We start from the raw sequence: 15,487 nt of genomic DNA, 5'->3' as shown, positions 1-15,487 counted from the left end.
AAAGGTATTTAATTATAAAGAAGATACTAACAACTAACGTTGTTGTGTTTTTTATACTGTTTTAATCCTCCATACTCAAGTTGAATGGCTCCATACAGCACTAATAAAGGTTATTTTTACATTAGTATGAACAGAAGCAATAGTAGTACCAGTTTCCTTTATTGCGAAGGCTTCAAATGAAGATATGGATTTCCTGGTTCCTTCGCTCGTGGCAGTCGCCATTCGCCAACATGGATGACAAGAAAACATGGCCAGAAGTTGAGAAAGCAGCTGCAGAGAAGAGACGTGAGCTGGTTTTGCAAGGCACTGCAGCCAACACAAAGATTTCATCACTCGGGGGACTCCCGTCTGCCATTTATTCCCTCACGCTGCTCAATTATCTGGAGGTTAGCCAGTGCCCGAGTTTGACGGAGATCCACGAGGACATCCGGCATCTGACAAACCTTCAGAGCCTCATCCTGTGCAGGAATAAGCTCGCTTGTATCCCTGATGTCATAAGCAGCCTCAAGTCCCTCAAAGTTCTGGACCTGTCAGCTAACAACCTTGGCCTTTTACCAGATGGGATCACTCAGTTACGCGAGCTAACCACTTTGAATGTAAGCTGTAACCGCTTGGAAGCTCTTCCGGACGGACTGAGCCAGTGCGCCAAGCTTTCGAGCGTCAACATGTCCAAGAACTGCATCACCGGCTTCCCGAACGATTTCTACACGGAGCGTCTGGATCTGCTCAGCACACTGGTGGCCTCTGATAATGCCATCGTGGAGCTCGGCAAGGATGTTCACAAGTTGGTAGCTCTGAAGGTGAAAAAAAAAACAAACTGAAAGTCGCATCACGATCACATCGGTTGTTTGTATTTTTTCCTGGATGTGTGTATTGATCTGTGACAAAAGAGCACTAGTCAGTCAGTTAAAGTGAAAAGAAAGGTTTACTAGTGGAGGTTACTAAAGTGAGATCAGTTTGGCTAGAGGTGGCAGAGATGGAGATGCTGAGATTCATGAAAAGCAGTGCAAGCATTTATTGTATATCCTTGAGATCCGTATTTCAAATTCCTAAAATCAATCTGTGACCTTGATGTGGTTATTTTCATGTCTGCAATTTCAGGTGCTAGATCTCTCCAACAACCAGCTGAGCGACATCCCATCCAGTCTGAGCGAATGCCCCAAGCTAAAGGAGATCAACTTCAGAGGCAACAAGCTGAATGACAAGCGCCTGGAGAAGATGGTGAACGGCTGCCAGACAAAGTCCATTCTCGACTACCTCAGAGGGAAAGGAAGACAGGGAGAGGAGAGAGGTGATGTGGATGGGGGGCGGAGTGTAAATGACAAGAAAAGAAGGCAAAAAAAGAAGAAGGAGGAAGAACATGACGAGTTGGAAGAAATCAACAAGATGGTGGTTCGGGTTCTCCATGTTTCTGACGATCCTGAGGCGATCACTGTCAGAGTGAGCGCGGAGGTGAAGGATGTACGGCCTTACTTGGTGTGCTGTGTGGTCAGAGGCATGATTCTGAAACCTGGGAATTCCCTCAAGCGATTCCTGATGGCGCAGGTTTGTTTGTTTTACTGCTTTGACAACGGTCATTATGTGGTCAAGATGTTTTCCAGCAATGTAGACATCGGCAGCAACATGCAGAGAGCAAAATGAATTCAGGTGCAATTACTTTGCTGCATAAACAGGTTTCAGTCAAAATTGAAATAGGTTGACCACGTCGATCCGTTTTCTATACCTCTTGTTCTCATACGACTTGACTTCGTTTTAATTTTTCGTTTGTTTTTTTTTTCCACTCAGACGAAACTTCACGAAGACATATGTGGAAAGAGGACCATTGCAACCATCGCCACTCATGATGTACAGCTTCTCAAAGGTCCGCTGACATATGAAGCCAAACCTCCCACACAGCTCAAAGTAGGCTAGCATCGAACGCTGCGCTGATGGGGGAAAAACTCACCATAGTCTTGTAAATTGAGATTAGTGGCCATTTTTTCCCTGTATCGTCAGATCGTGCCGCTGGGCCGGAAGGAGTTGACAGCCGTTGAGCTGATAAGACAGCTTCAGCTGGAGGCTGACGAGCTGAGGAAGCAGAAGAAGAGGCAGAACGTCACTGGTCTTCACAAGTGAGTCCCAAAACCATTTCCAGCTGTTCGGAAAATAATTTTAGTCCATTAAAGGACTGGTAGTTACAAAGAAGTGTAGCAATACTGTGAATATAAAAAGCCTACACACCCTAGTTCAAATTGCAGGATTTTGTCATATGTGACCAAGCAAAATCATTTCAAATCTTTTTGCACCATTATTGTGACCTATAAGCTGTACAACTCAATTGAGAAAAATCCTTAAGGGAAAAATAAACAACTGAGATGTGGTTAATCAGAGGCACTTTAAATGTTGGCAGGTGTGTTCTGCTCCAATTAACATGAGTATTGTGAATAATTCTAAACATCTATATCCCAGGTTTTGTACACTTAGGCAAAGTTGCAAACACATCAGTTGTTTATTTATTTTTTTACTCTGTGTACAATACTTTAGTATTTTTCAATTTAATTGTACTACAGGTTACAGGTTTTATCACAATAACTTGGCATTTGAACTAGGGCTGGGTTTAATAAAAATCAATATCGAATCGATATTCCTTTTCATAGCCCAATATAGATTCAGAAAACCATGAATCGATACATTTAATACCCCCACCCCCCTTCCCAAACATAAATTTATGTACATTCTCGTGTCACAGGGAAATTCATTTTACAAATAAAACCACGGAAATGTGCCTGGCAGAATGTACTCGTCGTTTGAGCATTGTTCAAATGTGCCCTTCTGTTATTCAGAGTACCCCAAGAGGAGCCCAGAGTTTTTGCCACTTTATTTACATAGTACTGTGGTTTTAATCAATTTCAATTATTATTTAGATCAGGTCATGTTCAATAAAACATAACATGATTAATGTAACTGCATTGGATTGAATTTTAAATGTGTGTATTAACATGGTGTGGGAAACACTGTATGTTTTTCATACTAATGCACCAAGTAAAAGCAAGAAGTTTCTACTATTTACAGCATTGGCACTTCTGAGAATGTCTTCCACATAAAATAAAAATTGGTACTGCAAGAAATCCTTAATTGAATTGAAAATCAATGTGAATCGAATCAAATTGGGCCTTTCTGAATCAAATCGATACCCAGCTCTAATTTGAACAGGGGGAGTCATCTTTTTATATAAAATCTAAGTATATTTCTTTTTTTTTTTTTTGAAAGCTTTTATTTCCTCAAGTATTCCTAACATACATTATCACAACATCCTTCAGTTTAATTTTGTTTTAATAAAAGCAATACATGCCTACCACCTTATTCCAGATACCTGCAGCTTCTGCAAGGAAAACAACTTTATCCCTGTATTGTGGATGCAGACGGCCATGTGATCTCCTTCCCGCCTATCACAAACAGTGAGAAAACCAAGGTCTGTGATTCCCGTTAATGTTATTTGGGTAGGACTTACAAGAGGGCATACTCACACACGGCCATATGAAAATTGCTTGAGCTCACTTATACTGCAGTCATTCTTTGCCACTTATGCGTGATAACTGCCACCGTGCAAAATAAAAAAAAAAAGGGCTAGAAATAATCCACATTGTCAGAAAAAAAGTCCACTTTGATGCAGGCTCATGAGCGTGTGCAATGTTTCTCACAATAACTGCCACCTTGCATAATAGAACTAACAAGGAAGTGATTACAAATAAACAACTCCAGTAAAAGGTTAAAGAGCAGTGTAAGTGTATGCTGGCATGCGACAGTAGAAATATATGGGGTGGGTGGGGGGTGTAGTATGGGTTTTCCTTAAGTCCAGCATGGTTCAAATGACCTTATGTGGGGGAATAGGGAATATATAAAGTAAATAAGTTGCTTATTGTCCTTTACAGATCAAGAAAACAACTAAAGAGTTGTTCTTGGAAGTGACGAGTGCAAACAGCCTGCAGACCTGTAAAGATGTTATGGACACTCTGATTGCAGTAAGCCTGTTTTTTCCTGAAATCACATAAATTATAAATGTTTAAACATTTAAGAATGTTTTGAAATAAATCATCAATTGTAATGATGATGCACCACAGACTTAACATTAAAATCATCTGACCTGGAGGATGCGATTTGGGAATGATATACAAACGGAGACGATGCATCAAGTGGTAAAGGTTGAATCTTCCATCAGCTGATTGAGAATCTAACTAAAAGTAGTTTATTTGATATTAGGTGAATATGCAATACTATTTTTTCTCTTAAAAGCAATATCTCTCTCGCTGGCCTCAGTGTGCCCATTCTTGTTTCCTCGCAGAAAATGGCAGAGTTGAACAAGTTTGCAGTTGAGCATCAAGAGGAGGCGGGCTCTGACGGCGAAGGGGACGCCCCACCAGACCAGACAGCCAACACAGAGGCCTGTAGTGAATTGATCATCCAGCAAGTCCGAACTGTCGACCAGGACGGGAACCTGAAGGTGGTCTATCCATCCAAGACAGACCTCTCCAGTAACATCCCCAACTTGAGAGTCATTTGGTAGTACAGCAGTCTGCAGTTTTTTTGCAAGGGTTAAGTTCCAAAAATGCAGCAGAAAACTGGGCAACCCCCACCTCCAATGTTGGATCATGTCTAAAATCACCTTCACTATTAAAACCCATTGTAGACTCAAACACGTTGACTCCAACTCATTTTAAAGTCAGTGCATTAGTTAAGATACAAATGTGATCAGAGCTGTGCAGCATGTGCTTAGGGTGCAGCCCCAATTAAATGCTTGTTTCAATGTGTGTGTCTCTTGAACTGCGCAAAATGAACTATTTTGCAACAATACAGCACTTGACCCCCTTCCAGTGACACCCAACATTAATTTTGAATGGCATTTCTGTGGTCATGTCAAGTTAACAAATTGACATCTTAGAGAATACAAGTCCCAAAAAATACATAATATAGCAGCGATATCTGAAGAACGATTTATGCGTTCCAAATCTAGTTTTCTTTAAAGTAGTAACGATCTGCTGGAATTAAACTCACCCAGCAGTGGGAATAAGGTTTCATGTAATTTTAACGTACTAGTCTTGGTTTCTTCCCCCACCATTTACAGGTCAAAGATCATTGGGACGTTCAAATCTTAATTTTTGCAACCTTGCCCAATGTGCCTATAGAGAACTTCTTGCTTGATTGAGGCTGACATGCAATCTTAATCTTACATTGACAAGTGTGTGCATTTCAAATGTACAGTCAACCGACTACCACAGACTGATTCCACTTAAGCATCTGAAACTCCAAAGCTCAGTTGATAAGGATGCCTAGCTTAATTCTGAACTTCATGGAGAAGACGGCAAACGGCTAATTTGATACAAGCACCAAAAAAGTCCCGCGAGTACTTTGCAGCTAAACATGCAAGACTTGGATCTGTATCATGCACAAATTTTCATGGGTCACAAAGGACCAGGATGGGAAAGTCTGATGCAATTTAGAAGAGGTGGTGTGTTTTTGGGTAATGAATCAAGTATGCAAACCTTACATACAAGCAGCTTTATTGAGTCAAAAAAAAAACCTCCCATTTAAACAGTGACATTTTGATTTGCGCATATAATTGCACAAGTCAGATGGCAGTAACATCACTCAGTATACCAAGTATTATAGGGATCCTCCCCAGGATCTGTAAAAAGCAGGAAAGAATTAATTTAAGCAAGGTATGGGTTCTAACATTTCGATTGAATGATTTGTGCATAGAGAAAAATCCTCTTTCAGAATAATTGCACTATAATCAACCCGTCATTGTAAAATGTACAAGCTTTCAACATAAAACACACACACACACAAAAATTGCCTTCTGTAATAGTTGCATTGAATAAGTTCCCTAAAAAAATTGCAAGGATGCTTTAACAGTGGAATTTACATTTTCTATGCAGTCGCAACAGTAGTTGGATTAATGGCGTGTTTAATACAATTTAAAGCAACAAACTCCACCCATTTTTATCAATCTCAGGGGGCGGCCATTTTGCCTTTTGGCGACAAAATGACATCACAGTTGCTCAGGTCTCAGCTTCAGGAATCAGGTGAGCCGGGATTGGTAGTTTCCTGACCCCTCAAGCAACTCTTCATTTTTCAGTCAACTGCAAGTAACAAAATGGCCACCCCTGAGTCCGAGATGAATAAAAAATAGGTCGATTTTGCCACTTTAGTCATAATCCAAATGTACAAGTAATAATCACAATACTGCATTTAGACTAGTGGAGACACATACAACATTGTAAAGAAAATTGGGGGATTGACAAATTGATTTTAAAAGCAACCATAAGCAGTCCAGATAATGGATGGCTGTAAATTAAAGCATTTTTCTTTAACAGAAATTAGCTTTCTCCACAACATATACTACTTACAGAGACATGTGTAAGAAACTTCCAAGTACTTGTAGGTGCCTTCACAGGGGTCTCCAAACAAGTCCATACTGGCAACAATCAAACAGCTGTTTTTCCCATTGCACCTATGAAGGAATGGATACTCATTGTTGAGCCAACAGTAATACAATGTTAACTTCAAAACTGTATATTGTGTTTAGAAAGTGGCTACTGCTACAAAGTAAAGTTCCTTTTCCTTGATCTAGTTGCCAACTGTACGCACTTGGCCCAAACAGACATCCCAGCAGACGTAAACTGCTTAAAATGTCCTTTTCAGCAAACTACCAAACCCCAATATTTGTCATGAAAACAAGCAATTTCTTTCCAAATGTGCGACCAATACCTCTTGCCGACGATGTCAGTTGGATGCACACAATGGGTATTTTCTGTCTCCTGCAGACTCCTCCTTTTTGAGCATGTCGTCCGGTCACGCCGTCCAAAGTCAGCGCCGTAGACGAAAATGACACGTTCTTGATCTGGCATCAAGACGAAAGATTGTAATTGAAATGCGATGAGGCAAAATATCCAGAAAACCTTTGAATGCTCATATCAGGAATTCATCAATAAAAAGTTCAAGCTCACCACAATACAAATGTGCCTCTGATTCTTGACACGCCACACAAGTAACTGTTGAGTCAATTAAAATAAATGTCTCGTATGTAATCATGTGTGGTCTTTATGGCGCGCGCAAGTGACATACTTGCGTGCAAGCAGGTGTAATTGGTCTGCAAATATTTGAAGGTGTCGACACAGGGATCAGGGGTGCGGAAATCATTGATGATCACTTCACACACCGACTTGCCATCACAACTGTAGACAAATGACATTCAGAACAGTCAGCACTCCTTTAAAAGTCATCGTTACGAGAAGCACAAACCTCATCTTACATGCTAAATTTTTTTAAGCCATTATAGCACATGAGAGATTTGACACCATCGTTCTATTCTACAATGTGTAGAGCTTCAGTCATGTTTTAAAGTAGCACTAAGGGACTTTTCAACTTTTCATAACTTCTGATAAACGGCGACTTAAAGCTCATCGAATGGTACCTTTGCCATGGCCTGAGGAGGTTTGTATCATTTTTACTGGCCCCAAACAACTTTGAGGAGGATGGTAGGAACACCGTCACACACAAGAAACTACAAATGTGCTGACTGATATGGCATACGTCAATTCCCCTTTACCCATTCGTTACAAAGATGGAAGTCAATTTGAATGTCTTGAGCTGAAAAATGACGCAATGCACTTCTTCCTTCAGGCATAACGTTACAGACTTCGTCCATATGGCGGCGCCATAATCAACGTATACTGAAAGTTCCTTAGTGTTCCCAAGATGACTTGGGAAAGAGGCAAGGTACACCCTGGACTGGTCAACAGCAAACAACTGCAGATTTTGCACATTTTGAGAGATAGTTATTCACTCTAATTGACAATGAACACAATTCAACCACAGTCTCCCTTACAGCAAGTTCCACAATTTCCCACTGTAACCGATTCAATTGTCACTGCCAATTTGCATCTAGTAAAATGCAGTAATTGTACCAGCACATCTGGGACTCCAACACTCCAAATAAGCTCAATGTATCGGCCTACCTTGACTGAAGGGTTTCGACAGTGCCTTTCCGAGTGCAGTGTACGTCAGCTAGCTCATGTTGAGGTGCGCCCTCAGCACAGACTAGTGGGCTTGAGCGACCATACAAAGCCTTCTCCACTTTGATCACTCCGTGATCTGTGAGGGAGAGACGGCAATCATTGTGAAACCGTACTAGAGTTGCATCCAAACGACATCAGCACCCATTGCAAACTGAACTGAAAACGGAACTACACTACATTCTAAAAAGAGAATTGTTCAACCAATTTAAGATTACAAATTTAACACAACAAAAAAATGCTTCAATTTGTAACAATTGAATTAAGTTAATCCAAAGTGAATATATTAAGTGTGATTATAAATTTGTTAAACTCAATATATTCATTTGAATTAAATTAATCTCATATAATGCAAAGTGAATTTATTAAGTTCAATGAACTCAATTAATTAAACTTAATATATTCACTTTGGATTAATTGTTACAAATTGAAGCATTTTTTTTTTAGTTGGTCAACAAATTTGTAATTCTAAATTGGTTCAACAATTCTCTTTTTAGAGTGTAGTCATATTAAAAATAATAATAATAATAATAAAACAAGATTCTCTTTGGGAGGGTCTAAAATTAAAATGCACTATACTGAAGTTTTACCACAGGCAAGTCGATGGATGTTCAAAGGAAACCAATCACAGGTGGTCACTTGCTCTAAAGAATCAACAACTGCAGAAACAAATGAAATTTTTTAGAATCAAGGAAATGTACGCAACTTTATATGTTGGACATTCAATTTGATAGTCACCTGCTGTGAGAAGGAAACACGTTGCTGTCAGCACTGGAAAATAAACAGATTGTCAGAGTGGCCATGGATATTTTTGAATGGATTATTTTTACTCTAGACTTATTTCTGATAAGGCAGTGTTCAACTGTCAAGACACATAAACTGTGTGTGTGGCTGTTTATCAATGTTGCTGGGAGGGGGGGGGAACTCTTCAGACATTTGTCATTTTACATAGGATATTTTTTTCACTAGATTATTTCATTATGTTCATGTGTTTCACTCAAAGAAGTGTTTATCATTAAACTCATTCATTGCCATTGGCAGCAAGTTGCCAACTGCGAGTGTTGGCAGTTGTCTAGTGAGACAAGTGCTTTGCGGGCAAGTGATTACAATGCCATGTCAATTAGTGTGTGGCCTAATTTGTGAAGAGAAAGTTACACCCTGTAATTGATCTATTGCCAAATAAAAGGCAGCAAAAGCATCAACCTAACTCATCCATAGGGATTTTTTAAAATCAACACATGGTTTTCAACAGACTAGTCTCAAAAGTGGATACTCACACATTGCGGAACAAAGTCTTAGGCAGGAGGACATGTTTCGCAAAATCCAGTTTGTAACACTAACAACGTTCATAAGGGGACCACACGTTTTTTGTTTTTTTTTATAATGATTGTAAGGCTTCCACCCAATCTGGTAATCATTAGCCACACCCTCTAATTGTTTCTGCCTTTTTGAATGAACAAAGTCTGTTATTGGCTACATTTGTTTTACAACGTATACCACCAGGGGTGGTACCAGTACCACTACCTAACTCAATTTTGACAAAAAACAAACAAAACAAAACAAAAACAAGCAAACCTAAAAAAAAATCCAAAGATTTATGTATTTATTTTTTTGCTAAAATCGGCTGCATCATTAGTTACATGCACAGCCTCTGAAAGGAAATTATTATGAAATATAATAACCAATATTTTGGTCAGTGTTTCATGTTTCCTGAGAAAATGACTAGGACAATATTTTAGGAAGATGACACAGTATACAACAGGGACGTGCATATGATGCCCAAAGTGCCCATTTGTAATTTTTGTGTGTGCGTGAAAGCCTGTTTGTAGCCTTTCAAATGTGATATGTTGTGTAACTCAGCATAAATTAAACTAGTTAAGAAGTAAAGTTAAAAGTGTTTGACCCATCCATACTTTTACACTCAAAACAATTCAATACATTTTTTAACATGTTAGTACACACATTTCTTACCTGATACACACTATAAGGGCAATTTTTAAGATGAATATTTAATTATCAATTATTTCATTACTATCCCAGAATGAATAAGTAAATTTACCTATCTGTTTGGCTGATTTATAATTAACGGTAATAAATTAATTTAAACATTTGTATTTGATTTTTGTTGTTAATTATAGTTAAGTTTGATGTAGATAAGCACATCATACCCTGCAAGGACACCTTGAATTTTGAGAATGTACTTAATAGGGCCCCATCACCAGCAGGCTTCTTTATATTAAATAGGCTATGTTGTGCAAAGAATTGTTTATTTTTTTTAAAAAAAAAACTTTTTTTTAATAGATCTCCTCCTGGCAAAAATACCTGGAGTTGCAGCCCTATTACTTTAAGTAATATTATTATACTTGAGTATAATGGTAACATTAGATTAGCATTCAAATCAAAAGTCATTTTCTATTTATTATTTTAAATTATTCTGATTTATTTTTTAAATATGTTTTACTGGCACAGTACCTGACCTTGACAGTTTTTTGCCAAACACAGCAAAATATCGGCCTTTATGACAGTTAAAATAACCCATAAAAAGTGTGCTGATCAAACTAACTTGCTTTACAGTTAGGGAGTGGGGGGTGTAGTCAATTAACAGACTGCTGCAGACATGCTGCAAAGCTGGAGCGTTTGGGGGCGTGGCTTTTGATTAGCTGCTTGAGTGGACAGTTTGGAGTCGCGATAAATACGAGTGATCTTCCTCTGAGCATCCTGCAAGTGCTACGGAGTGAATCCTGTGAAACATGTCTTCCTCCTTTGGAATTGCGCTAGCAATTTGTGAGTATTAACTGAGCTATATCTGCTCTAAATTAATTGTCCGTTTCAGTAAATCAGTCATATACGGCTGTTGCTTGCTGTAGTTGTAAAGAGGTAAATTTATTGTTGTATGAGCAAGATTTAACTTTATTCTCAAAACGGTGTCATCCTAATGACATGGTATTGTTTTCACTTCTACCGTTCCACTCATTGCACTTGTGGGTGTCTTGTCAGTCATTAATGACAAACCACCTTGCACCATAGGAAAAAAAGCTGAATAAAATAATCCACTGTCCAAAATGTTAATAGCCATTGTATTTGTTTTCCAGTGCTGATGGCAACATGTTTGCTCTTCACAGCAGGTGACAATCAAAGTTCATGTCCAAAATGCTGTTTTAATTCCTTGTTCCTTACAAACTTGTTCATACAGAACATTCCTATTGCTTTTTGCAGTCGAGTCTGCAGAGCAAGTGACCAGCTGTGATTCAAACCAGTGGCAAGTCCATCGCTTATCCTGTGGTAAGACTTAAGCCTGTGCCTTTAACAAAACCCTCACTGATTTAATTGATAAAGTAGTTTGACTTCCTAAAGAGAAGCATGTCTTTGTTACGATGAACAGTTGTCAACCTGAACTGCCCCCACAAGACATGACTTTCAGTGGGAGTTGAATTATTTTGATTGTAACTAAAAGTCCAATTTTGACTGCTGTCCCTCTTTGTGTGTGTCAGATCATGGAGTACTCAAAGTGCTGCAGGCTTTGTATGGTCGCTCGAGCTCACTGGTCTGCGCCGCGGGCAGACCTCAACAGGAACTCTCGAACACGCAGTGTGCTCGGCAAAACACTAAGGGGGACCTCGAGGCAAGGTATACATTGGGCTTGAATTGTCAAACTTCTCTCCCGTGGTAATTGAGGACGTGACGTGGGCTTTGCTCCTTGTCTGCAGATGCAATGGCAAGAAATCATGTGAATTAAGTTTGGCTGATTTCCGGACTCCGGATCCCTGTGTTAACACCTTGAAATATTTGCAGACCAACTTCACCTGCTTGCCTGCACGTATGTCTCCAGTGCGCTGTAAAGAATGTAGAAATACTTGGTTAATTATTTTTTTTATTTACTCCAACAGTTACTGTGGTGGCATGCGAGGGGTCTGTGGCACACTTGTATTGCGGTAAGACGTAACTTTTTTTTGTGTGTGTGTGAATTAATTAAATTCCTGTTAGGTTCACATTTGTAAACTGTTAAATATTCAACTTACAGGGCTGAGGCCTCTTAAATCAACTGTTTGCATTATTACTTGAAACATAAATCTGTTATGTAGCAGTTTTTCTAAACTAGAAAATAACTATATCCAGGATAATTGAGTTAAAAAAAAAAAAAAGTTTAAGTTGAACATTTACAAGCAGCACTTGTGCTTCCTCGTATTTAATCAATGCCATAGATAAGGGCTTGACAAAACGATTCTGTAACAAATGGAACTTTGAGATGAGAGCTCACTTAAAAAAAAAAAAAAAATGGCTATAGACATTAGAAAAGGATACACCATGGTAATGTCTGACTGGACTATTGACCCCCCCCCCCCTTCCCCCGTATCAAGGCTGCCTCATTTTGCCACAAAAGTAACTGCTGCCAACATGGCTTCCACATAGGTGTCAGTTTAGCCTGTTCTCGTCAAATGTTTCTGTGACAAGAGCAGTGCCCTCTGGAAACGCATGTACCAGTCAGTTAGTTTAACAATTGGCCATTGTAGTGCACAAACTTCAACTACAGTACAAAGGGGCATTTATTTTTTTGTTCACTGGACACCTTCTGTCAAAGCTACTGAATGTACAATATTCCATTTTGAATCGCTGCTGATACCGTTCGTCACATACACACCACGCACATTACATCACATCCGCATACAGGGCGCGGGAAAATTCTAACCCAATTCCAGTCAGAAAACTATTGGCCAGAGGCTTGCAGGAGTACCAATTGTGAACAGCTAAGGTGTTAACCTACCAATAGGAAAGGAATTTCTGTCATAAATGGTCAAATAAAAAGCTTACTGTAAAGTTATATTTTGGGGGGGGGGAGTTCCATATTGAGGTTTGAATGGCTGTGAAATCAATGCCCTTAATTATTCAGGTGTTAACTCTACATTTCTATCACCAATCTTCCCTCATCCACACTACAGATTCGGGACGTTTCATTTCAATCATGGGTGCATACTACGGACGCAGTGACCAGACCACATGTGTGTACAGAAGGGAGCCTAATGGGATAAATAATATTGAGTGTCTGCACCGAGCTACTGACTATGCTGCCAAAAGGTACAGTAGCAGTTTTCTTTTCTGTTAATATATATTAATTTAAAAAAATAATAATTTTTTTTTTTAGTTGCAATGGAAAACGCAGCTGTTCAATCTCAGCCAGCAACTCCTTGTTTGGAGACCCATGTCGTGGCACCTACAAGTACTTGGAGATTTCTTACTCGTGTAAATGTAAGTAGTCTGTCGACTATTTCGCACATGAATACTTGTATGGGTTGCAGTCGAGATTGGTTACCCTTTGAAAAATTGTACTGTACTTGCGTGTATGCAAACTTTCAGCAGGGTAGTGTGAACAATTTGGAGATGCATGCGTAACATTCCTTGGACCGAAGCTGGAATTAATTGATTGTGCTCTTTGCAGATTGAGGCCCATCCCTACAATGCTCGAACAAACCAGAGTACTGCCATGTTATGGAGCCATTGTAAAAATGTGTATTTGTAATGCGCTGTTCCAGTTTAACGCTGTACTTGTATTAAAATGTTTCTTCAATTTATGGCTTTGGTGGGGTTGATGTTTATTAGCCTTTGCTAGCTTGAAGACATGCACCCTATAATAAAATTTAATTACAGAAGTTATGCATGGTTAGTTGGGTCACCAAAAATTGGTACAGTGTAATGGAAGGTATTCACTTTTTCAGTGTTGCATCTATTTTTAAAATCAAAATTCTCAACACCCGACTTTAATTTTAGAGCCTTTGCCATTGACCTTTGGGGCAAGGTTGTAATTGGCAAATAATTAAATTTATTAAAATTATAGTAAATGTCTGTTTCACAATTTAAATGTGCACTTTAAGGGTGTAAATGCTGGTGGGAAGGTTGGCGACGTACTGCAGCCAAAAAGGTGCTGGTAGATAGTACTCCAAGGCAATGGCCCTGCAGTGACTTTTCACTTGCCCCAAAATGTTAATCCATGTAACAAGTGCGCTCCTTTTTTAGGTTATGTTTACACGGTGCAACTGGGTTTAAAATTCAAACTAAAACGACCATTTATGGAACTCTTGGTCTAGCCATCCATTTTAAGTATCACAAAAGCAGGTGGCTTGTAGTGCTGAGCGGAATACTATTCAATAGGGAATTCTATCCACTTTAGTATAACTTGACAAACAAGGGAAGGAAAGCAAGACGATCCTAGCTTTAAAACTGTTGTGCAGCAGTATCATGCACTTAAGTACTTTGAATTCTGCTGACTTATTACTTGATTTGTGGATTTTTAAAATGTTCTTACACACAATACAGACGTGTTTTAAACGCACACAAGAAATGCACTGTATTTTAAAGAAAACGTTCACAATCTATACAGAACTCCCCTGTCTGATTTTGAGATTTACTGTACACACCCTTGATGTCACACCCAGAGACATGAATACCAGTATAGATTATCTTGGAAATAGTGATGGGAAAAATGAAGCGTCACTCGTGACATTTTTTTTGCATTTGAAATTTAATCAAGTTCCATCATTTTTACGAGCCTTTCTTTAAACCAACAGCTCCATCTTGTGTAAAAATAAATATTGCAATGCGGTATATGTCACAGAGGAGGCGTGACTTCAGGGAAACAAAGTATTATCGTTCTTTCCAAGTACTGTTGCAACGGGCGCGTTATGCAAATAACACATCAGATCTACAGCTATGCAAATGGAAAAAACTGAAGACATAAGTCACAGCCAATAAGCACTGCTGTCCATTTGTCAGGCTACTGTAAAATTCGTTTTTAGTTTTTTGTTTTTACCTCGCCATTTTGAAATGTCATTTTATTTTAAAATGACTTTTTTTTTTTTCACTTCTTACGATGCGTTTTCTTTGCACAAGAAAGTTTTGAGGTCCACTTTCTCCTTAATGACTTTATTTTGTCATCACGAGATACTGAATCGCATCACTGTATAAACGTGCGTGTGCCTGTGCACGCCACAAAGTCTCACACCACTGGCTTCCAGAAATTAGCATCTGGCCCTGACTGTGCCAAAAGTAAGGATTGGTCTTGCACGGACAATGTGTGTCTTCACTGCTTATGATTTATGGACAGTCCACATAACTTTGAACATTTGGTACTTAAATTCAACAAGGCCAAATACTGGTTGTTCTTTTGGATAATACACAAGGCCAATTGATAGTTGACATCCATGACCCGGCAGCAGGCTCCAGGCAAAGCCCCCTCTGCATATCTGCTGTCCGGTGCATGGTCTTGAGAAGCCTGGACATTGAGAGTGGAGGGTCCCTCTATACAGGTTGCTTCAGTATTTAAAAGAAGGAAAAAAATGACAATCTGACTCAAAATGACACAAATCTGGGTTCCTACCCAAACGTGGAGAAGAATGGACTTTGATTTAATACATTTAACAGATCTGTAATAATTCTAACAC

The 15,487-nt window shown here is 39.1% G+C and overlaps 3 protein-coding genes across 3 annotated transcripts; 2 read left to right on the top strand and 1 right to left on the bottom strand.

Annotated features, from left to right (window-relative positions):
- Positions 1-185: 185 nt before the first annotated feature.
- On the top strand, positions 186-4,673 carry lrrc47 (leucine rich repeat containing 47). Its single transcript, XM_077554728.1, has 7 exons — positions 186-800; positions 1,102-1,545; positions 1,786-1,902; positions 1,996-2,111; positions 3,349-3,451; positions 3,912-4,001; positions 4,322-4,673. The coding sequence occupies exons 1-7, from the start codon at positions 231-233 to the stop codon at positions 4,541-4,543; spliced, it is 1,662 nt and encodes a 553-aa protein (XP_077410854.1). The 5' UTR covers positions 186-230; the 3' UTR covers positions 4,544-4,673.
- Positions 4,674-5,520: 847 nt separating this feature from the next.
- Positions 5,521-9,466, bottom strand: LOC144035182 (L-rhamnose-binding lectin SML-like). The gene is made up of 9 exons (XM_077544686.1): positions 9,332-9,466; positions 8,793-8,825; positions 8,645-8,713; positions 7,998-8,133; positions 7,105-7,214; positions 6,987-7,031; positions 6,748-6,880; positions 6,387-6,490; positions 5,521-5,662 (listed from the first exon to the last, which is right to left on the bottom strand). The coding sequence occupies exons 1-9, from the start codon at positions 9,402-9,404 to the stop codon at positions 5,622-5,624; spliced, it is 744 nt and encodes a 247-aa protein (XP_077400812.1). The 5' UTR covers positions 9,405-9,466; the 3' UTR covers positions 5,521-5,621.
- Positions 9,467-10,705: 1,239 nt separating this feature from the next.
- On the top strand, positions 10,706-13,621 carry LOC144035194 (L-rhamnose-binding lectin SML-like). The gene is made up of 9 exons (XM_077544712.1): positions 10,706-10,838; positions 11,147-11,179; positions 11,271-11,336; positions 11,546-11,681; positions 11,762-11,871; positions 11,942-11,986; positions 12,992-13,127; positions 13,195-13,298; positions 13,489-13,621. Exons 1-9 carry the CDS (start codon positions 10,805-10,807, stop codon positions 13,491-13,493), a joined length of 669 nt encoding a protein of 222 aa, XP_077400838.1. The 5' UTR covers positions 10,706-10,804; the 3' UTR covers positions 13,494-13,621.
- The last annotated feature ends 1,866 nt before the right edge of the window (positions 13,622-15,487 follow it).

The sequence above is a fragment of the Vanacampus margaritifer genome, chromosome 1, assembly GCF_051991255.1.
Source record: "Vanacampus margaritifer isolate UIUO_Vmar chromosome 1, RoL_Vmar_1.0, whole genome shotgun sequence".
Taxonomy (NCBI): Eukaryota; Metazoa; Chordata; class Actinopteri; order Syngnathiformes; family Syngnathidae; genus Vanacampus; species Vanacampus margaritifer.
This window is presented reverse-complemented; position numbering and strand designations above follow the sequence as displayed.